The 26,469-nt window shown below is 34.2% G+C and overlaps 1 protein-coding gene across 1 annotated transcript in view; it reads right to left on the bottom strand.

Moving 5' to 3' along the window:
- Nucleotides 1-24,444, bottom strand: part of LOC145291410 (uncharacterized) — a 64,922-nt gene extending 40,478 nt beyond the window's left edge. The window contains exon 1 of the mRNA XM_080137216.1: nt 24,287-24,444. Coding sequence (XP_079993342.1) covers nt 24,287-24,344 — 58 coding nt within the window. The 5' untranslated portion in view covers nt 24,345-24,444. The remainder of the gene's footprint in view (nt 1-24,286) is intronic.
- Between the last annotated feature and the right edge of the window lie 2,025 nt (nt 24,445-26,469).

Below are 26,469 nucleotides of genomic sequence, written 5' to 3'. Positions count from 1 at the left end.
CTAAACAATGCGTGCAGATATCCCCCAAACATTAAAAATTATTATGGATATCCCCTAAACAATTTTTACGGAAATCCCCTAAACAATGTGTGCAGATATCCCCCAAACACACAAAATGATTATGGATATCCCCTAAACAATTTTTACGTAAATCCCCTAATTAATGCGTGCAGATATCCCCCAAACATTAAAAAATGATTATGGATATCCCCTAAACAATTTCTACGGAAATCCCCTAAACAATGCGTACAGATATCCCCCAAACATTAAAAATGATTATGGATATCCCCTAAACATTTTTACGTAAATCCCCTAAACAATGCGTGCAGATATCCCCCAAACATTAAAAAATGATTATGGATATCCCCTAAACAATTTTTACGTAAATCCCCTAAACAATGCGTGCAGATATCCCCCAAACATTAAAAATGATTATGGATATCCACTAAACAATTTTTACGGAAATCCCCTAAACAATGTGTGCAGATATCCCCCAAACATAAAAAATGATTATGGATATCCCCTAAACAATTTTTACGGACATCCCCTAAACAATGCGTGCAGATATCCCCCAAACATTACAAAATTATTATGGATATCCCCTAAACAATTTTTACGGAAATCCCCTAAACAATGCGTGCAGATATCCCCCAAACATTAAAAATGATTATGGATATCCCCTAAACAATTTTTACGGAAATCCCCTAAACAATGCGTACAGATATCCCCCAAACATTAAAAAATGATTATGGATATCCCCTTAACAATTTTTACGGAAATCCCCTAAACAATGCGTACAGATATCCCCCAAAACATAAAAAATGATTTTGGATATCCCCTAAACAATTTTTACGTAAATCCCCTAAACAATGCGTACAGATATCCCCCAAACATTAAAAAGGATTATGGATATCCCCTAAACAATTTTTACGTAAATCCCCTAAACAATGCGTGCAGATATCCCCCAAACATTAAAAAAAGATTATGGATATCCCTAAACATTTTTACGGAAATCCCCTAAACAATGCGTGCAGATATCCCCCAAACATTAAAAAATGATTATGGATATCCCCTAAACAATTTTTTCGGAAATCCCCTAAATAATGCGTGCAGATATCCCCCAAAAGATAAAAAATGATTATGGATATCCCCTAAACAATTTTTACGTAAATCCCCTAAACAATGCGTGCAGATATCCTCCAAACATTAAAAAGGATTATGGATATCCCCTAAACAATTTTTACGGAAATCCCCGAAAAAATGCGTGCAGATATCCCCCAAACATTAAAAATGATTATGGATATCCCCTAAACAATTTTTTCGGAAATCCCCGAAAAAATGCGTGCAGATATCCCCCAAACATTAAAAATGATTATGGATATCCCCTAAACAATTTTTACGGAAATCCCCGAAAAAATGCGTGCAGATATCCCCCAAACATTAAAAATGATTATGGATATCCCCTAAAAATCTTTTTACGGAAATCCCCTAAACAATGCGTGCAGATATCCCCCAAACATTAAAAATGATTATGGATATCCCCTAAACAATTTTTTCGGAAATCCCCGAAAAAATGCGTGCAGATATCCCCCAAACATTAAAAATGATTATGGATATCCCCTAAACAATTTTTTCGGAAATCCCCGAAAAAATGCGTGCAGATATCCCCCAAACATTAAAAATGATTATGGATATCCCCTAAACAATTTTTACGGAAATCCCCGAAAAAATGCGTGCAGATATCCCCCAAACATTAAAAATGATTATGGATATCCCCTAAAAATCTTTTTACGGAAATCCCCTAAACAATGCGTGCAGATATCCCCCAAACATTAAAAAATGATTATGGATATCCCCTAAACAATTTTTACGGAAATCCCCTAAACAATGCGTACAGATATCCCCCAAACATTAAAAAATGATTATGGACATCCCCTAAACAATTTTTACGGAAATCCCCTTAACAATGCGTACAGATATCCCCCAAACATTAAAAATGATTATGGATATCCCCTAAACAATTTTTACGGACATCCCCTAAACAATGCGTGCAGATATCCCCCAAACATTACAAAATTATTATGGATATCCCCTAAACAATTTTTACGGAAATCCCCTAAACAATGCGTGCAGATATCCCCCAAACATTAAAAATGATTATGGATATCCCCTAAACAATTTTTACGGAAATCCCCTAAACAATGCGTACAGATATCCCCCAAACATTAAAAAATGATTATGGATATCCCCTTAACAATTTTTACGGAAATCCCCTAAACAATGCGTACAGATATCCCCAAAACATAAAAAATGATTTTGGATATCCCCTAAACAATTTTTACGTAAATCCCCTAAACAATGCGTACAGATATCCCCCAAACATTAAAAAGGATTATGGATATCCCCTAAACAATTTTTACGTAAATCCCCTAAACAATGCGTGCAGATATCCCCCAAACATTAAAAAAAGATTATGGATATCCCTAAACATTTTTACGGAAATCCCCTAAACAATGCGTGCAGATATCCCCCAAACATTAAAAAATGATTATGGATATCCCCTAAACAATTTTTTCGGAAATCCCCTAAATAATGCGTGCAGATATCCCCCAAAAGATAAAAAATGATTATGGATATCCCCTAAACAATTTTTACGTAAATCCCCTAAACAATGCGTGCAGATATCCCCCAAACATTAAAAAGGATTATGGATATCCCCTAAACAATTTTTACGGAAATCCCCGAAACAATGCGTGCAGATATCCCCCAAACATTAAAAATGATTATGGATATCCCCTAAAAATCTTTTTACGGAAATCCCCTAAACAATGCGTGCAGATATCCCCCAAACATTAAAAAATGATTATGGATATCCCCTAAACAATTTTTACGGAAATCCCCTAAACAATGCGTACAGATATCCCCCAAACATTAAAAAATGATTATGGACATCCCCTAAACAATTTTTACGGAAATCCCCTTAACAATGCGTACAGATATCCCCCAAACATTAAAAATGATTATGGATATCCCCTAAACAATTTTTACGGAAATCCCCTAAACAATGCGGTCACATATTCCCCAAACATTAAAAATGATTATGGATATCCCTAAACAATTTTTACGGAAATCCCCTAAACAATGCGTACAGATATCCCCCAAACATTAAAAAATGATTATGGATATCCCCTAAACAATTTTTACGGAAATCCCCTAAACAATGCGTACAGATATCCCCCAAAACATAAAAAATGATTTTGGATATCCCCTAAACAATTTTTACGTAAATCCCCTAAACAATGCGTACAGATATCCCCCAAACATTAAAAATGATTATGGATATCCCCTAAACAATTTTTACGTAAATCCCCTAAACAATGCGTGCAGATATCTCCCAAACATTAAAAAAAGATTATGGATATCCCCTAAACATTTTTACGGAAATCCCCTAAACAATGCGTGCAGATATCCCCCAAACATTAAAAAATGATTATGGATATCCCTAAATTATTTTTTCGGAAATCCCCTAAATAATGCGTGCAGATATACCTCAAACATTAAAAAATGATTATGGATATCCCCTAAACAATTTTTACGTAAATCCCCTAAACAATGCGTGCAGATATCCCCCAAACATTGAAAAATGATTATGGATATCCCCTAAACAATTTTTACGGAAACCCCCTTAACAAGGCGTACAGATATCCCCCAAACATTAAAAATGATTATGGATATCCCCTAAACAATTTTTACGGAAATCCCCTAAACAATGCGTACAGATATCCCCCAAACATTAAAAATGATTATGGATATCCCCTAAACAATTTTTACGTAAATCCCCTAAACAATGCGTGCAGATATCCCCCAAACATTAAAAAAAGATTATGGATATCCCCTAAAAATTTTTTACGGAAATCCCCTACACAATGCGTGCAGATATCCCCCAAACATAAAAAAATGATTATGGATATCCCCTAAACAATTTTTTCGGAAATCCCCTAAATAATGCGTGCAGATATACCCCAAACATTAAAAATGATTATGGATATCCCCTAAACAATTTTTACGTAAATCCCCTAAACAATGCGTGCAGATATCCCCCAAACATTAAAAAGGATTATGGATATCCCCTAAACAATTTTTACGGAAATCCCCTAAACAATGCGTGCAGATATCCCCCAAACATTAAAAATGATTATGGATATCCCCTAAAAATCTTTATACGGAAATCCCCTAAACAATGCGTGCAGATATCCCCCAAACATTAAAAAATGATTATGGATATCCCCTAAACAATTTTTACGGAAATCCCCTAAACAATGCGTACAGATATCCCCCAAACATTAAAAAATGATTATGGACATCCCCTAAACAATTTTTACGGAAATCCCCTTAACAATGCGTACAGATATCCCCCAAACATTAAAAATGATTATGGATATCCCCTAAACAATTTTTACGGAAATCCCCTAAACAATGCGGTCACATATCCCCCAAACATTAAAAATGATTATGGATATCCCTAAACAATTTTTACGGAAATCCCCTAAACAATGCGTACAGATATCCCCCAAACATTAAAAAATGATAATGGATATCCCCTAAACAACTTTTACGGAAATCCCCTAAACAATGCGTACAGATATCCCCCAAAACATAAAAAATGATTTTGGATATCCCCTAAACAATTTTTACGTAAATCCCCTAAACAATGCGTACAGATATCCCCCAAACATTAAAAATGATTATGGATATCCCCTAAACAATTTTTACGGAAATCCCCTAAACAATGCGTACAGATATCCCCCAAACATTAAAAAATGATTATGGATATCCCCTAAACAATTTTTACGGAAATCCCCCTAACAATGCGTACAGATATCCCCCAAACATTAAAAATAATTATGGATATCCCCTAAAAAATTGTTACGGATATCCCCTAAACAATGCGTGCAGATATCCCCCAAACATTAAAAATGATTATGGATATCCCTAAACAATTTTTTCGGAAATCCCCTAAACAATGCGTACAGATATCCCCCACACATTAAAAAATGATTATGGATATCCCCTACACAATTTTTACGGAAATCCCCTAAACAATGCGTACAGATATCCTACAAAACATAAAAAATGATTTTGGATATCTCCTAAACAATTTTTACGTAAATCCCCTAAACAATGCGTACAGGTATCCCCCAAACATTAAAAATGATTATGGATATCCCCTGAACATTTTTACGTAAATCCCCTAAACAATGCGTGCAGATATCCCCCAAACATTAAAAAATGATTATGGATATCCCCTAAACAATTTTTACGGAAATCCCCTAAACAATGCGTGCAGATATCCCCCAAACATTAAAAAATGATTATGGATATCCCTACATAATTTTTTTCGGAAATCCCCTAAATAATGCGTGCAGATATACCCCAAACATTAAAAATTATTATGGATATCCCCTAAACAATTTTTACGTAAATCCCCTAAACAATGCGTGCAGATATCCCCCAAACATTAAAAATGATTATGGATATCCCCTAAACAATTTTTACGGAAATCCCCTAAAAAATGTGTGCAGATATCCCCCAAACACAAAAAATGATTATGGATATCCCCTAAACAATTTTTACGGAAATCCCCTAAACAATGCGTGCAGATATCCCCCAAACATTAAAAAATGATTATGGATATCCCCTAAACAATTTCTACGGAAATCCCCTAAACAATGCGTACAGATATCCCCCAAACATTAAAAATGATTATGGATATCCCCTAAACATTTTTACGTAAATCCCCTAAACAATGCGTGCAGATATCCCCCAAACATTAAAAAATGATTATGGATATCCCCTAAACAATTTTTACGTAAATCCCCTAAACAATGCGTGCAGATATCCCCCAAACATTAAAAATGATTATGGATATCCACTAAACAATTTTTACGGAAATCCCCTAAACAATGTGTGCAGATATCCCCCAAACATAAAAAATGATTATGGATATCCCCTAAACAATTTTTACGGACATCCCCTAAACAATGCGTGCAGATATCCCCCAAACATTACAAAATTATTATGGATATCCCCTAAACAATTTTTACGGAAATCCCCTAAACAATGCGTGCAGATATCCCCCAAACATTAAAAATGATTATGGATATCCCCTAAACAATTTTTACGGAAATCCCCTAAACAATGCGTACAGATATCCCCCAAACATTAAAAAATGATTATGGATATCCCCTTAACAATTTTTACGGAAATCCCCTAAACAATGCGTACAGATATCCCCCAAAACATAAAAAATGATTTTGGATATCCCCTAAACAATTTTTACGTAAATCCCCTAAACAATGCGTACAGATATCCCCCAAACATTAAAAAGGATTATGGATATCCCCTAAACAATTTTTACGTAAATCCCCTAAACAATGCGTGCAGATATCCCCCAAACATTAAAAAAAGATTATGGATATCCCCTAAATATTTTTACGGAAATCCCCTAAACAATGCGTACAGATATCCCCCAAAACATAAAAAATGATTTTGGATATCCCCTAAACAATTTTTACGTAAATCCCCTAAACAATGCGTACAGATATCCCCCAAACATTAAAAATGATTATGGATATCCCCTAAACAATTTTTACGTAAATCCCCTAAACAATGCGTGCAGATATCCCCCAAACATTAAAAAAAGATTATGGATATCTCCTAAACATTTTTACGGAAATCCCCTAAACAATGCGTGCAGATATCCCCCAAACATTAAAAAATGATTATGGATATCCCTAAATAATTTTTTCGGAAATCCCCTTAATAATGCGTGCAGATATACCTTAAACATTAAAAAATGATTATGGATATCCCCTAAACAATTTTTACGTAAATCCCCTAAACAATGCGTGCAGATATCCCCCAAACATTGAAAAATGATTATGGATATCCCCTAAACAATTTTTACGGAAACCCCCTTAACAAGGCGTACAGATATTCCCCAAACATTAAAAATGATTATGGATATCCCCTAAACAATTTTTACGGAAATCCCCTAAACAATGCGTGCAGATATCCCCCAAACATTAAAAATGATTATGGATATCCCTAAACAATTTTTACGGAAATCCCCTAAACAATGCGTACAGATATCCCCCAAACATTAAAAAATGATTATGGATATCCCCTAAACAATTTTTACGGAAATCCCCTAAACAATGCGTACAGATATCCCCCAAAACATAAAAAATGATTTTGGATATCCCCTAAACAATTTTTACGTAAATCCCCTAAACAATGCGTACAGATATCCCCCAAACATTAAAAATGATTATGGATATCCCCTAAACAATTTTTACGTAAATCCCCTAAACAATGCGTGCAGATATCCCCCAAACATTAAAAAAAGATTATGGATATCCCCTAAAAAATTTTTACGGAAATCCCCTAAACAATGCGTGCAGATATCCCCCAAACATTAAAAAATGATTATGGATATCCCCTAAACAATTTTTTCGGAAATCCCCTAAATAATGCGTGCAGATATACCCCAAACATTAAAAATGATTATGGATATCCCCTAAACAATTTTTACGTAAATCCCCTAAACAATGCGTGCAGATATCCCCCAAACATTAAAAAGGATTATGGATATCCCCTATACAATTTTTACGGAAATCCCCTAAACAATGCGTGCAGATATCCCCCAAACATTAAAAATTATTATGGATATCCCCTAAAAATCTTTTTACGGAAATCCCCTAAACAATGCGTGCAGATATCCCCCAAACATTAAAAAATGATTATGGATATCCCCTAAACAATTTTTACGGAAATCCCTTAAACAATGCGTACAGATATCCCCCAAACATTAAAAAATGATTATGGACATCCCCTAAACAATTTTTACGGAAATCCCCTTAACAATGCGTACAGATATCCCCCAAACATTAAAAATGATTATGGATATCCCCTAAACAATTTTTACGGAAATCCCCTAAACAATGCGGTCACATATCCCCCAAACATTAAAAATGATTATGGATATCCCTAAACAATTTTTACGGAAATCCCCTAAACAATGCGTACAGATATCCCCCAAACATTAAAAAATGATTATGGATATCCCCTAAACAATTTTTACGGAAATCCCCTAAACAATGCGTACAGATATCCCCCAAAACATAAAAAATTATTTTGGATATCCACTAAACAATTTTTACGTAAATCCCCTAAACAATGCGTACAGATATCCCCCAAACATTAAAAATGATTATGGATATCCCCTAAACAATTTTTACGTAAATCCCCTAAACAATGCGTGCAGATATCCCCCAAACATTAAAAAAAGATTATGGATATCCCCTAAACATTTTTACGGAAATCCCCTAAACAATGCGTGCAGATATCCCCCAAACATTAAAAAAATTATTATGGATATCCCTAAATAATTTTTTCGGAAATCCCCTAAATAATGCGTGCAGATATACCTCAAACATTAAAAAATGATTATGGATATCCCCTAAACAATTTTTACGTAAATCCCCTAAACAATGCGTGCAGATATCCCCCAAACATTGAGAAATGATTATGGATATCCCCTAAATAATTTTTACGGAAACCCCCTTAACAAGGCGTACAGATATCCCCCAAACATTAAAAATGATTATGGATATCCCCTAAACAATTTTTACGGAAATCCCCTAAACAATGCGTGCAGATATCCCCCAAACATTAAAAATGATTATGGATATCCCTAAACAATTTTTACGGAAATCCCCTAAACAATGCGTACAGATATCCCCCAAACATTAAAAAATGATTATGGATATCCCCTAAACAATTTTTACGGAAATCCCCTAAACAATGCGTACAGATATCCCCCAAAACATAAAAAATTATTTTGGATATCCCCTAAACAATTTTTACGTAAATCCCCTAAACAATGCGTACAGATATCCCCCAAACATTAAAAATGATTATGGATATCCCCTAAACAATTTTTACGTAAATCCCCTAAACAATGCGTGCAGATATCCCCCAAACATTAAAAAAAGATTATGGATATCCCCTAAACAATTTTTACGGAAATCCCCTAAACAATGCGTGCAGATATCCCCCAAACATTAAAAAATGATTATGGATATCCCTAAATAATTTGTTCGGAAATCCCCTAAATAATGCGTACAGATATCCCCCAAACATTAGAAAATGGTTATGGATATCATCTATACATTTTTTACGGAAATCCCCTAAACAATGCGTACAGATATCCCCCAAACATTAAAAAATGATTATGGATGTCCCCTAAACAATTTTTACGGAAATCCCCTAAAGAATGCGTACAGATATCCCCCAAACATTAAAAATGATTATGGATATCCCCTAAACAATTTTTCCGTAAATCCCCTAAACAATGCGTACAGATATCCCCCAAACATTAAAAATGATTATGGATATCCCCTAAACAATTTTTACGGAAATCCTCTAAACAATGCGTACAGATATCCTCTAAACATTAAAAATGATTACTGATATCCCCTAAAAAAAATTTACGGAAATCCCCTAAACAATGCGTGCAGATATCCCCCAAACATTAAAAAATAATTATGGATATCCCCTAAACAATTCTTACGGAAATCCCCTAAACAATGCGTACAGATATCCCCCCAAACATTAGAAAATGATTATGGATATCATCTATACATTGTTTACGGAAATCCCCTAAACAATGCGTGCAGATATCCCCCCAAACATTAGAAAATGATTATGGATATCCCCTAAACATTTTTTACGGAAATCCGATAAACAATGTTTACAGATATCCCCTAAACAATGCTTACAGAATTCCCTAAACATGATGCCTACAGAAATCCCATCAATCAAAGCTTACAGACATCCCCTAAAATAATTGTATGGATATCTTCCAAAATGATGCTTACCTCAATATATCCCAAACTATGTTTACGAAAATGACCCAAACAATTTTACGGGAAATTTCCCCAGATAATGCTTACGGATATCCACCATTCCTCTTGAGCTTTACACATTTTTATTGATCCACATTTAAGAAGGCATCAATACGTTTTTTGAACTTGTTACAATATGTGTGTGTGTGTGTGTGTGTGTGTGTGTGTGTGTGTGTGTGTGTGTGGATAGATGGTATTATTTCTATTTTGTTACTTATTAGTATATATCCTCAACTTATTCGATTGGTACAATAATAATATCATTTTTTGACATTACACGACATTTTGGGGTTTTTTTAGCACCAACCTAATAACTACCTCCGGCATAGGTAACAATCAGCAAAATTACACTTGTTTATATCTATATAAATAAAAATGTAAATGTTCGTATGTTGCTAATTGATAATGTAGAAAACTACTGGCCCGATTGCTTCGACATTTTGGTATAGCATTTTTATCGTATACGTGCGATACGTTTTTATATGTCTGTTAACGTTCTACTTAATTTTATTTAATAAATTAATTAGTTTTCTTTGTAACGAGGTGGCTATTTTATTATATGAGGAACTTTCACCGCCGGTGATTCAGCGGCCACGTGACACCGATAAAACATTAAACTTTCACAATATTTTTTCGGGTGTAGGATAAATGCGTACAAACACATTATCACAATAATAAATAACTGCAGAATATCAGTAAACCGTTTTGTTATTATGTTTATTCACTTTATAACTGTATCGTATATAATTCATTTTTAGAATATGTTCATGAAAATTAAAATTCAAAAATATTTGGAGACTACGTTCGCTCGGCTTTAACCGGAACATGATGTCAACAGCTGTTGCTCGGGTTTAGCCACAGCCATCAAGAGTAAGAAGAAGGCCTGTTAACTGAAAATGGCTGTAGGCAATGTAGGTAAGATTTGTCAGACTGTCAGATTACCAGTACTATATGACGGCCAGATGTTTTGTATATATATATATATATATATATATATATATATATATATATATATATATATATATATATATATATATATATATATATATTCACGCGGTTAATGGCTTTCTTTCTTATTATTGAGCACTTTCGGTTGAATTAAAGTCGGTCAATTTAGCTGACTGACGTAAAGAATATGCAAAATTAAAATGTTTAAATTCAACGTTATTTCACGCGGTTAATGGTAGCCGAATGGATACGGTTTTCGTTAATCGAGCCAGAGATGTCTCGTGTTGCCGAGTGCGAATCGTTCGACTGGTGTTAATCGTGACACACTGCACTGAAGATTCCTGAAAGAGTGAAACACTAGTGTCTGTAGGTATTTAATTATTATAGTAAAAAATAGTTATATCTATCTATCTATCTATCTATCTATCTATATATATATATATATATATATATATATATATATTCACGTGTTTGAATATATGGTAAAGTGGCATTTTTAGTCGTTTAGAACTGCTTTAAAGCTTCACCGCTCACTCATTAATTTTCGACCAAATTTCAGACAATTTTACAGTTTATAGATCACCTTCTCAGCTATATTGTGAAAAGAAATTTTCAATTTTCGTTCAGTAAAACAAAAGTGATGATGAATTTAGTGATGTTCAAAATCTTAAAAAACGTAAGGAGGTGAGCAGCGTTTTTATGACTGCTTTCCATAGCAACTACGTCGCTTCAGCGACTACTGTTGCTACCAATTCACTGCTCTAGCGAAAAGAGGAGTAACAAGTGAAACAGAGAGAATGAAAGAATTAAAGGGAGATAATTGAGGGGATTGTTTTGGAAGCAGACGAGTGCTATACATTTAGAAACGAAAACTAGCTGCGATGGTTTCAAATGATCTGAAATAACAGCAAGGGGAGACTTGATTCCAAATATTGTCATTTGTCATATCTCCTCTCTTTCGAAAATAGGGTCGATTATGAATATCTCCAGTACCAATTAATCATTATACACTGTAAAAGTTACTGTATGTATGAAAAGCAAAGAAAGGATATATAACATATTTGGAATTAAGTCTCCCTGCTGTTATTTTAGATCATTTCAAACCATAGCAGCAAGTTTTAGTCTCCCCTCCATTAAGGCCAGGGGTTTTGAGGAAATATCAGATCTATAATTCATATTCCAAACTAGGAAAACAAATGACTGATTGACACATTTTATGGTTGTAAAAAGTGTACAAATAGGCTTCTGATAATAGATGATGACAAATTTCACATAGCGCACTACACAATTCAGGTAATTACCTTTCAAACGAGCCTGCATTTGTTCGATTCTGATCAATAGTCGCTGAGATTTGGAACTTATAAAATTGCCAAAAAGGTGGTATATCTATCTCTCTCTCTCTCTCTCTCTCTCTCTCTCTCTCTCTCTCTCTCTCTCTCTCTATATATATATATATATATATATATATATATATATATATATATATATATATATATATATATATACTAGCATGGGTGCCCGGCGTTGGCGGGATGTTTGGAGGTTTGTGTGTTGAGCAAAAAAAAAAAAGTGGTAGTAGGAAGGCAGACTCGAACCCCTACCGCGGAGGAGGAAAAGAACGTGAAAAAACGTGACGTCCTTGCTGTTCCGAGACACTTTCACTTTTATAGATATACTAGCATTTCTGCCCGGCGTTGCCCGGGTGTTTGGAGGTTTGTGTGTTGAGCCAAAAAAAAAAGTGGTAGTAGGAAGGCAGGCTCAAACCCGTACCGCGAAGGAGGAAAAGAACGGGAAAAATCTGACGTCTTTGCTGTTACGACCACCACCAAACCGGAAGTGACGTAGATTTAAATTAAGGCTAGACAATCGAAAATAGGGGAAGGCTTTCGAAAAGATCGGTGAAAAAAGCGAACCCTCCCTGTAGAAAAGTGCCCACTTGATGGTGAAGAAATGTTTTAAGCCAATTTTTCGGTATTTGTCATCTGAAGGGTCGAGCATTAAAATGATACTCATCTTGTGAAAATCTGTCGAAAAAAAAAACGATTAAAAAGCTTGCGCTATCTCTGAATACCCTTTATGTAAAATTTCAAATGTTTAGACGAGAAATTGACCGCAGAGGTCAATTTTTTTTTTAATTTGACCCATATTATGACCCCTTAACATTTAATGTTTTGGGCTCAAATCAAATTATTGAGTTAGATCCATGTCCAAGTGTTACGTAGGGGTTATATTAAAAGGGATGACGTATTTTATATATTATTTATTGTTGGTCATATTAGAGTTGAGAGTCTTAGTAGAGAGTCTCAGTGTGTTCATGTCGTGTGTAGATATATTGCGTATATATAAAGAGAGAGGCAATTCTGTATATATAAAGAGACAAGCACATGTTAATACAGGAGAGCCGACGGCATGTAATTCAATGAGAGGAGATTTATGATATATAGATAGACCGAGAGATAGTGCGTTTGACATTTATACTGTTTGACAGTTCTGTGAATGGGAGTGTTTCTATAACATTGACACACATATTTCTTTACCTATTTTTTGAGATGATGATTTCCACAAAGTTCTTATAATATAAATTGACAATACCTTTTCTGTTGTCGAATAACATAACACGAAGACGCAAATACAAAAAGATGATGATATTCGTTTATTCCATTTTCGACCGATCAATGGCTTTGCATCAAGGAATTGAAGTCTTACATGATTCTTCTTCTAACCCCCGCTTCCAAGGTTCTATGTTAGCTCTGTCTCTGACTCCTCTTCTCTCTTCTCTCTTCTCCCCGACTGAGTGACTGACTTATCTATGACCAACACGTGCATATCAGACACATGGCCTTACATGCCTCACATTTTCAAACATGCATCGCTCTTCACGTGTTTTTTACAAAGCCGACCCTCAAACCTATTTTTTGATTAACCCACTTTACAAATAACATTTTCGATTGTTCGTTTTAAAATTCCTTATTTTAATTTCATTTCTTTGACAGAACAAAATTCATCATTACATTCCTTTTTCAATAAACAGATATCTAACTATTTTGTGTGAACTAAACAATAGTAATTCTACATTCCATTTTCAATAACATTCTGTATTTATTTTAACTTATGATCGGAATTCTCAATTCCAAATCTAGCTTCGCAAGTTCGAATCCTCAGCTATCCCATCTCATATTTACTCACTTACAAGAACAGACAGCTGTTCTTTAACACAAGGAACCTATATCTAAAATTTCAATTGTTTATACCCAAATTGGCGGAGGAGTTTGGTAGAGTTCTTAAAGGTCAAATCGTTGAACATTGACCCTTAACCAACCAAATTTCTGGCTGAAAACGGATTACAAAGATTTTCCCGAATCTCAGTACCCTGTATATGAGATTTCGAGTCTGTGGACTGAAAATTGACAGAGTTATTGCGTAGGAAAATGTACACACACAGACATACAGACAGACAGATACTTTCACTTCTATATATATATATATATATATATATATATATATATATATATATATATATATATATATATATGCAAATTTGTGTGTGTGAGAGTTTGTTCGTTATAGATTCAAAAATGGCTGGATCGATTTTTATGAAATTTTGCACAGATGTACTCAGTGCGTCTGGCAGTGTTTTAGGGTAGGTATTGCATCGAAATGTTTTATACAAGTATCGGCAACTAATATTAGCTATGCATTTTTTTACTATGCACATTTAAATGATCGGCCATTTTTTCAGTTCGTTGCTTAGCAACGCGACAGCAACGGTATCCGTACTACTATTCACACTAGCGCACGCGACCATTACAGCGTGTTTTACAATGTATTTTCTCTTTCTTCCTTTCTTTTTTTTTCTTGACATAACTTAATGTTCGCCGTGTGTTATGGAATTGTTGGTATTAGTACTACTGCTACTCGCTTACAATCGACGCACACACGCACACACGCACACACAACAATTACAGCGTATTTTCTTTTCTTTCTTTTTTCTTTTCTTTTTTTTTCTGCTTGAGAACAGACCTTCTTAATGTTTATCCGTTAATTGAAATACGATTATTCATACAACTGAACCATTTACTTTTTTTCAATCAGAAATTCACAGATAGTAATACCTCAAATATATTATAAGTACAACTTAACATTTTTTATATTTTAAAATAGTTTTTCCATTTTTTAAGCTAACTTGAATTTAATTAACACTTAAAATAACATTTATTCATACAAATGCAAATTCATAACTTACCACAATTGATTTTTTCTTTGACAAACTAATCAAAACAAAACACTCTTCATAACAACAATAAAACCACATTGCTTATATAATACTTATGCATTTACGAACACTTATTTAAAATTCTCTCTTTTCTAATTTAATCTTCACATAAATATTCGATTGAGATTTTTTTTTCCAAAATTTACATTTTTACATATTTATTTTATCTTACAATTCATTTATTTTTCGTATATATTTCTTTGTTTTATATATATTTAGATATAGAAGTTTTCCAAACTATATTTCTATATAATTTCTATTAATCCCCATATGTCTACATTGATGTATCGGGGAATATACACATATTGATTGCCCTTTTCCCCGGACATCCTTTTTTTATTACATTTTATACAATACACACTATCTAAATATTAACTCTGTCAACAATTGTTTCGGCAGAGCCTACGGCAAACTAAATAAAGATATGCCGCAACCCTTTCTGACCACTTGCTTGAAACATTCCATTTCAATTCCACACACACCCACAGAGTAATTTCGCAGCAATGCCACCAAAAAAAAATCAGCTCGGAAGGTGCACGAGAGCAGCGACTATTGTTAGGAACACCAGAGCAAGCCTAGACTATGATGAAGTAGAATTATTACGCTCTCGCGAAGCACAGCGTACGACTCGGACCAGATATTCTGAAACTGTTACTCAACAGACTTACCGTTTATCTAGACACGCTGCAGCCATGGCTCAACTACGTTCTTCACAAAGTGCTGAGATTCAGGCTAACCATAGAGCAGCTAATGCTGCAAGTACGTCTTCTGCAAGGGCCAACAAATCTACAGAAAGGACAGCTTGGTGGAGAGCGACTAACACAGCCTCCACAGCTTCAGCAAGAGCTGCTAAATCTACTGAAGCGAGGGTCAGACGACTTGCCTGAGACAACACATCCAAAGTCGCCGCTCGGTCATCTCAACCACCAGAAGCTCGAAGGTAATGAGTGCAGACTGTAAGTCGGAGGTTTAATACCTCTCACAGTAACATATGCCCTTCACCGGAGTTTTGGTTAAGCGAAGCATTGAACTATGACACCAACTATGACTTCTCAACCCGGCAGGATTTTAGCATCGGTTCTATGAATTGCATATGTTCATTCTGCAAAGCTAAAAAATGGGTGGCGGAACCTCCAAGCCTATGCTACTGTTCGAGTAAAGTTAAACTACGATCCCTACAGACTTTACCTCAACCACTGCGAGACCTACTTTTAGGCATGACTGATGAATCTAAATATTTTCGGAAAGCCATCCGACTTTTCAACTGTTACTTCCAAATGACATCATTTGGTGCAAACATTGTCCGTAAAAGCAACTGGAATCCCGCATTTAAGATGCAAGGCCAAGTCTACCATCTAATAGGGTCCCTTTTACCCGAGGACACCATACAACCATCATTCTTACAACTCTACTTCGTCAGTGACTGCGTCCAACAAACTGAAAACCAACTAGCAATTACAGCCGAAACAAACGACAGTTCGGATCGACGACAACTCAGTATTGTTTTGCAGCTTCAAGACATGCTCCACGAAACGAACCCATACATTCAAAGTTTCAAGTATGTGCTACAGAATGTTTCTCTGCCTAATTTTTCCATTGTTACTAACGCCGACAAACGTCCTACAGGAGAACATGAACGTCGCTTCAATGCTCCTACCTGCAACAAGGTTTCTGCAGTCATCCAGGGTGAGCACAACAACAAACGCGACATAGTTATTCATACTAAGGGTGGAGGTCTACAGCGAATAAATGAAATGCATCGATCATACGACGCACTACAATATCCCCTATTTTCTTACAGTGACGATCGATACCATTTTCAAATACCATGTCAACAAAACTTTGAACAAACGACGATGAATCCAAAAAATGTTACATGCAGAGCATATTAAGCATACAGACTGATGGTTCGCGATGACGATTTTAATACTCTCCTTCCGGGTGGACCTCTTCTGCAACAATTCATAGTCGACATGGCAGCAAAAATGGAGTCTGAAAGGCTCCTATATATTCGGTTCACCAAAAACACCTTCAGCCGCCTTCATACATACATCTGCACGATTGCATGAGAAATGAAACTGACCCTAACACTGTTGGAAAACTGGCAATTCTTCCATCCACATATATTGGTGGGCCGCGTTATACGCACGTCCGCACACAAGATGCAATGACATACGTCCGCTATTACGGTCGACCGGATTTGTTTATTATATATATATATATATACACTGGAAGCCAAATTGAATATTGAAATGCTCATATCTTTAGTTCTATTGGACACAACCACATGAATAGCAGTTTTTTGAACATTATAATACTATTGCATGGTCAAAATTTTATAACAATTGGTAAAAAAGACACACTATATTTTAAAACCAATAAAATATGCTTAAATTTGCCTACATTTGCATATATAGACTCCTGGTAGGCCAGCCTCAATTTTTCTGCTGGTTGTCTCCCCTCTGGCTTTGCAAAGACACTAATTAATATATATATATATATATATATATATATATATATATATATATATATATATATATATATATATATATATATATATATTGCACGGTTTAAAAAAAATAATCGAAAATTTTATATCTATATCATTAATTGCTAGATGAAAGATGTTTTTAAATTGCAACAAAATGTACATTACATAAAATAAATCCAAGGTAATTTTTTTATTCAATTTAATTTAAATTTTTATACCTTACTTTGTAAAATTTATAAAAGTGCACTTTGAAAATGAATAAAATTCAAATTGAATCTTGTCCCTTTATTTTTAAAGCCTATAGTAAAAACATTTTGTGTAACAATTTTCATGCCTTGGATGAAATGCTTTTCTAACTTGTAACTTACCTTTTTAAGATTATATTTTAAAACTCTCCTTCTCTCTATTTCAGCTTGTATTTCTCCTCACACCACAACTCATTTTTGCAACCCCCTCTTTGTATTATTACAGGTCTGAATATTCTCTCTGTTTCAGTTTGTATTTCTCCTCATACCACAACTCATTTTTTGCGACTTCCTCTTTGTAATACAGGTATGAATAATGAGAAAATCTGAATTTTTTTTTAACAAAAACTTTAAAATAACTTTTTTAGATTAAATTTTTTTAAATTTCTTTTAGAATAGAAAATCTTTAAAATTTAATAACGAATATATTTTATATAGCTTAACAAATATTCAGTACATAACGAGAAAAATAGAGATGAAAATTTCAAAAGGATTGTATGACTGGTTACGGTCAATAATATAAGTCCTCGCCAGCGAAAGTCTCTGTTATTATTGTTATTCTATTATTATTATTATTATTATTATTATTATTATTATTATTATTATTTAAAAAAATTTGTGTCCAGCTCTTTGGCGCGAGGTAATCTGTAAATGATAGAGCAATCTCTTTAGGAAAGCTTAAATGAGAGAGATCAACGCGTACAGAGTCTACATGAAAGTTAAATGAAAAACGCAACTCAGCTTGATCTCATAATAATTTTTTGTCTTTTGTTTTATGTTTTTTGTCTTTTTTTTTATGTTTTATGTTTTTTTTTTTTTTTGTCTTTTGTTTTTTGTTTTATGATTTTTGTTTTTTGTTTTTGGTTTTATGTTTTATGTTTTTTGTTTTTTGTTAAAGCTCTTTCGGATTGATATATATATATATATATATATATATATATATATATATATATATATATATATATATATGTGAAGACATTTTCGCTGCGAGGCTAAAATTAAAATATGAACCAATAGCTACTACGTTATGCATGCATATTTGTAATGCTGTCGTTCGACTTTCACTGGCAAACTCCATTTTCTTTTTAATTTTCACACTTTTGCACCCGTTTTCTCTGAATAAAACCCAAATATAAAGGTTCGCATTGGTTCGAATACCCTATATATTAAGTTTCATGTATATAGACCAAAAACTGACAGAAGAGTTTGGCAGGCAAACATTTTAAACAAATATATATGTGCAAGCATAAATCAATAGAAATAAGTTTGTGTTTGCTGTAACCTTTTATGCAAATATTATGCAAGTTTAAATCATGTAGAATATCTGCATTAATATAATTACACATAATTGTTAACTAAATATGATCACTCCATAAGAAAACCGAAAAAACTAATAGGGAATTAATTGAAATAAATGTTTAAAATAATATGCAAATTAGTGAGATCTTTTGCTAGTGAATGTAGGTTTACAACCCATATATAACAAAGGTATATTTTCTTCTATATTATAAAGGGCAAAAATCTGTTTAAATGTATGTAGGAATGTATGTATGTATGTTTGTATGGCTGCTTAAAACTTTCGACAAAGGTGACAGATTTTCACGAGATCGCTATCATTTTTAAGGTCGACCCTTCGGACAACAAATATCGAAAATTGACTAAAAACATTAATTCCTTCACCCTCAACTGGACACTTTTGTACAGGGAGGGTAGTAAAAATTCATTCTTTCATGATAATTTAGCCAAACACGCATGCACAAAAACGTTCTTTCTTGAATTAGTTTAAATATTAAAAAAACGGCATAATCAGACGGTCATAGACCAATCGATATAGTAAGATTGAACGTTCGTGCTGAGATATCAGATATTTATTTTTGAAACAGGATTATTTATGCCATTTTTTCTTTCTTTATTTTTTTACATCACGTTCGCTGATTTTTTTTGTTTTTCCGAATTTTTTAAGAAGTTTTAAGATCGTTCGCTTATTCTTCATTTTGCATCACGTTCCCTGTTTTTTTTCTCGATTAAAAAAGTTATAATATTTAAGCTTATTCTTTATTTTCCATTTTGTTTTGATTTAACCCCTCTCACACACACGCGTGCACAAACACATCACCACACTCGGGTAACGCTGTGCACTCCCACTAGTTTTAAATAAATAGAAAAACGGCTTGCTTTTTTTATGTTGTTCTTGGCCTGGGCCAAGATCTAGGTGTGGAGCACGAAGTTCCAGGGTCTATCGGACCCACCCCGATCCTATTTTAGCTTCTTAGCTAACCGAGTGAGTGCCCCATCCCTCTCCGACTAGGAAGACTTCAAGATCCCACTCCCTCCTAACTCCGATTTTTTTCTTCCCCCCCCCCTTCTAAATTTCACCCATGTTGGAGAGAAAGAAATTAATCACAAACATTACCTCTCACCACCAATTATTCTTTTCTCCCTTTCGTCCCATGTAGAGACCCAGAGACTGTCCGCAGGACCCCAGGTTCCTTTACAAACCTAAGTGAAATGGGCGATCTATCAATAAGATGGGGTTGGGAGGGTCTTACTAGCCACTTTTATTTTTTTTTCTCCACTTGCCCTTGACACAAATGAATTAGTGTAATATTATTATTATTATCTTTTTTTGGTTGTTTTTACACATTAATAAAAAATGTTTTCAACAATTGGGTTCTAAGTAGAAAGTCCCCCAGTACGAAAGGGTGAATGCGGTATTATGGTGAAAGAGGATGCTAGCTAAGAGAATTTTTTGTTTAGTTCTAGAGTGACAAGGATGACCAACAATCCCTATTCTTCTTACCTTTTTGAGTTGGCCTTGTGCCTTAATTTTTTGTTTATGTTTAATTTATATTGTATTTTTTTAACCCGAATAAAAAATTTGATATCTCAAAGTGTAGTATCTGTTCTGATGCTTCACTGAAGTTAAGTAATTAGTCGTTGGTTAATGTAGAGGAAACCCTTCATACTGAGACAATTACTATTTATTTGGATACTGCCAGAGTGCTCCTTTTTGGGGGAGGGGGGAGCTGATTTCACCACCACCCCGACATTAAAAACGACCTTGTGTCTAATTACATTACCTACTCACTAATACGCTACACATGAGAAAGTCTTGAAACTATCAGTATGTGAACATGTTTACTTACTCTGCCCCAACAAGTTATTGTGTATCCATAAGTATGGAGAACATAAGAAACATACACTTTGTTTTTTATTTTTTATTTTATGTTTTATGTTTTTTTTTGTTTTATGTTTTTTGATTTTTGTTTTTTGTTTTATGTTTTTTTTGTTTTTTGTCTTTTGTTTTATGTTTTTTGTCTTTTGTTTTTTGTTTTATGTTTTATGTTTTATGTTTTATGTTTTTTTGTTTTTTGTCTTTTGTTTTTTGTTTTTGTTTTTTGTTTCATGCTTTTTGTTTTTTGTTTTTGGTTTTTGGTTTTTGGTTTTATGTTTTATGTTTTTTGTTTTTTGTCTTTTGTTTTTTGTTTTATGTTTTTTGTTTTTTGTTTTTTGTCTTTTGTTTTATGTTTTATGTTGGGACAACATTCATCCAATTACAAAGAAAATATGTTTTTAGGATGAGCAGAGAGAATTGGATGGATTAGAGTTTTTTCTTATTTGATCTGTAACACACACACACACACACACACACACATATATTCTTATTGAATTGATAATTAAATTTATATGCACTAGGATATATATTTTTTTTTACATAGGCATCACAACTTATCAAGGCCCAGAACACACGCATGCGTGCACATGCGCACGCGCGTGTGTGTACAAGGTGCCTTCAATAAGTTTCCAGACTTTTTTGTACAGGCATCTGAAATTGTCAGAGACTCTTGAAAATTTAGTATGTTATTGCTGTATATCTTATGAGACGACTTACCAATTTTTATGATTTCAGGTTCAAATGAACAGCTACAACAGGAATTGGAATACACCCTACTAAAGCCTGATTGTCACAGCTGGTGAATTTCAAAAATGCAATCTGAATGTGAGGACACTTTAGAAGAACGATATAAAATAAAATTTTGTTTTAAACTCGGAAAAATGCGAAACAAACGTATGAAATGATTCAAACTGCTTTTGGGCCATCTTACATGAATCATGCATCAGTTTTGAATGACATAAGAGATTCAAGGAAGGCAGGGAGTATGTGAGTGATGATGAGAGGTGTGGGAGGAGTAAGGAAGTTATAATACCAGAGTTGATTGGTAAATTAAAAAATTTCATGGATAAAGACAGCCGTGTGTCTAAAGAGACAATAAGTGCACAGTTTGATGTCAGTGTGGGAACTGTGCACACAATTATCCGTGGAACTGAAGACGTGGAAGATTTGAGCAAAGTTTGTCCCAAATATGCAGTTAACAACTCCATCCCTGTCACAGACTATTTGACCAGGATAGGCATCAAGACTGTTCTTGGCTCTTGCTCCCTGTGACTTTTGCTTGTTCCTTAAGCTCAAGGAAAACCTTGGATGTTGTCATTATGAAACATCTAAGGAGATAAAAGACGCTGTTACAAGGGTCATTGGCACGCTCATACAAGAGAACTTCCATGGGGTTTTTCAGAAGTACAAGTGCATTGCAGCTGGAGGAGATTACTTTTATAGGGACTAGAGTTTCATGTGTGTACTATCAATAAAAGTGCACATACGAAAATGTCTGGAAACTTATTGAAGGCAACTAATATATATATATATATATATATATATATATATATATATATATATATATATATATATATATATATATATATATATATACGGTGGCTGTCCTCTCGGATTAGAGCACGACCACCTTCTTTATTTATGTCCTCTGCCCCCTCACTCTATTCCCCCTCCGAATTGAATGTGTTTGCACACACACACACACACACACACACACACGCACGCATATATATATATATATATATATATATATATATATATATATATATATATATACTAGTGGGCCACCCAGCGTTGCCCGGTCGTAAAATACGCATGAATATTATGTTTTAATTATACAGAAACTGAGATATGTGCATGCGAGTATTATGTTTTTTTTCTAAACCGTTCACTTTTTTTAAGTAAAAAAAAAGAAAAAAATACTCGAGCTGAGATCGAAACCAAAACCTAAACACAGTGAATCAAGTGCAATAATCTTTAGAACAGCGTGTCACGATCTTGAACGGGTGTTTTCAAACTACTTATTCTTAACGTGAATAATCTGTAATGTGAACTATTCACGCATGCGCATTCATAAAACCATTAGCGAACAGATAAAAAGCCGATGATCCTCACGAAAAAAATTTGCAATTTTGACCCCTTAGCAGCCCCTTTTTTCAGGATGAAAACATATTTAAAAGTTTTTCACCTGACTGAATATCTATATATCAAATTTCAAGTCTGTAGTTAAAAAATCCTTGAGTATATAGGTTGAGAAGTGTCCTCACACACATTCTTACTTTTATAGATGTATAAATTAGAGTTGAATTATTCAACGTTCCTTTATCTACTCTCATCGCACAACATGCCTGTTCAAGATTCATGATGTTTGAGAACAAATTTCAGTTTTTTTAATTCTCCACATTTTGCAAATAAATCAAGTTAGCCAGCACGAATCGCTACATTGAATGCTTCCAAGATAATGCTCGTTTACGGAACACCTTTCCAGCCACCGATTGCCATGTCTAATAGCAATATCTAAAAATCCAACATTCAAATACCTCGACTAAACATTCATACATAATACGATTCTGAATTTTTTTAACGAGTTGGGCGCTATTTATAAAGACAGAGATATATTCTTAATTGTCTGGAATGGTATTCGATTTGATAGGCAATAAAATTGAAGTAAAAGATTGAAGAATGGAGCCGATAACGAAAGTTGGTTGGTTGTTTTTGTTTTACGGCATATCAACCCTTTTCGGGTTATTTAATGCCGAATCCAACGATTTTGAAGAAAATTTTTTTAGTAGAATATATTTGTTGTTTTCAAGTCGGTTTCTATTTAACCCATAGTTGGAACCCTAACAGGTACTACCACTCCGGGTCAGAGTGGACCTGGGAGCAATGGTAATTAAACACTCCCCAAAGCCCGCAAGCTGGGGCCTCACCACTGGATATAGTTTAAGGTCATATCCAGGACCCCCATTGAGGGGCTTTTACCCTCTGCAGGGAGGCAGTCAGTGTATTCTAATGCCCCACCGACAGGGCCGATAATGAAAGAGAATGAAATTCAATATATGTTGGCAAAGAATCAGTTTGGAATCTGAAACCTCTTTTCAAATATATCGTACTCACCATCTAAATAGTGTATTATACTGACCAGCTAAATATATACTCACCAACTAAAAAATGTATTATACTCACCACCTAAATAAAGGCCAATCAGACCGCAGAATACCAATATCCAACTCAGATCAAACATTTTGCAAGAGTGATATTTCTGCTTATGAGAGATTCCTTAATGAGCCCAGGAATAAAATTGTTCCTTTTTATAGCAAAATCCTCGACAAATTCTGCTACAGCTGTTCTAGATAATCCGTCAATTAATGTCTAAATCAAAAAATAAATCAATGAATATTTCAGATCACATAACAATTTATCTTTTCCTTAGAAATTGACATCAGTTGATGCTTGTCATGTTAGTTTTTTTTTTAAAGATAAATAAATTAATCTTGCAGATTGGTAATAAGATATCCATTGTAGTATAATTAATAAAAAAGTGTATTAGCCATAGTATGTCACAGAAGTATACGTCATGATTCAGGTCCATAACTGCCACGAATCGTTACATCGATGATTAGATGTATCTATATTTATAGTCTCTAGTAAGTCCATTCTTCCTAAAATAGGTAGATCAGCTTACCCCATAGCAACCGCTATAATTTGTAAGGAGTTAATATCTTTTCCTCTTGGGTTTGACTTCCATGAAGCCAATGTTTTTTTTTGTTTGTTTTTTTTTATCATTCGCTTTTGAGAAATTACTTGTTCGACTGATAACTCGAACGTGTCAAACACAACGTCCATTAGTTCTTCTTCTGTCGTGTTGTCATCTACAGTATCGGAATATCTTTTCGTGGTTTCATTTAAATGTTACTTATGGGTAAATTTTGGTCATTTCACCACATAGAGCATATCCTGATTTCTTTCATCTACAATCGTGATTTTTCAAAATGACTTGTTATTCTTAAACATTGTGAAATGGGGATTATCGACTGGTTGATGCTTGTTAATTCAAGTTATTTTTTTAAAAGATTAATACATTATTGGAACATTATTGTATTATTCTGTGTATGTTAAAAAAGGTTCAAACGAAAATTGGCAGTTTCAAACGAAACGATCCATTTATGAATGACGCATCATCGTAAATATCCGTTTTCTCTTTTCGTTCTGATGGTGTCGTTGTCACTCATGCATTGGTGACTGCTGAGTGAGGTGCACTGACACACAAGTTTACAAAATATAAAATAAAACAAAACACAAATTCTGACACATTCTGTCGATGTCAGTTGGGCTCTGGATGCGTGTATGACATCATCGTGGGAAACTACTCTGTAAGCAGTAAAGTCCATAGCTTAGTTTTTCTGTTAAGGTCGAGTTCATTAGTTGATGTCAGCTCATCCCGATCTCCAAAAGCTCTCCAGGCTTGGTCCAAGCCACAATCTGGCTTCCACTTTGTCCAATTTGCAACTGTCTCCAACTGTGTTGTCAACTGTCGCAAACTCAAAACTTTCGGGTTTGTTTAACAATCTAGAGAAAAAATTGGATACGTACCAGAGATCGACAAATCATTTGAGGCCTTTTACAGATGCTATGAAAATATTTTCAACGTAGGTACGTCTACTATTAAGAAAAATGGGAACTACCGAACATAGAAGGTTCGTGAATTTCATATTACACAAGAAAACCACGGACTTGGATTTTTCAGAAACTATTTAGATCCTCTTGGAACTATTCAGGCCTAACACAACCTTGTTCTCCTGAAAAACCATGTTACCATTGTGGTAAATGGCATTGGAGAAATTCTGTCTAGTCAAGAGGAAAACATATTGCATAAACTGCAATAAAAATGGTCATAACTTGACTCGTTTTAGTACGCCAACAAAACGAGGAAACCCAAAAGTAAAATAAGGCAAGCTCAATCAGGCAACATAGTCAATCGGAATTTAATTAACTCATTTAAGAGTATATGTGATTGTTGATGTGTTCAATAACTCTATAAAATTCCAGCTTTATTCGGATTCTGATCTTTCAATCATCAACTGGCATATTTGACGGCAATTAAACAAGCCAATTCTATTAAAGATAGATAAAATAGCAAAATCCGAAACTAGCGAGGTAAGCCTTACAGTAACACTAAACAGAGTTACCAAAAAACTGAAAGCCTATGTATTTAAAACTTCCGATAATCTGTTCGGAACAGATTAAATAGAAAGATTCAATCTATGGGATTGCCCAATGAGTAGCTTTTGTCACAAAGTAGAAAGTACAACGTCCAATTCTGTGAGCTTCAAAGAAGAACTCAAACAACCTCAGGTTTTATCCGGCGG

Source organism: Euprymna scolopes, chromosome 12 (genome assembly GCF_053919585.1).
Source record: "Euprymna scolopes isolate OS-2025 chromosome 12, ASM5391958v1, whole genome shotgun sequence".
Lineage (NCBI taxonomy): Eukaryota > Metazoa > Mollusca > Cephalopoda > Sepiida > Sepiolidae > Euprymna > Euprymna scolopes.
Note: the sequence above shows the minus strand (reverse complement) of the source record. Positions and strands in the feature narration are given on the sequence as shown.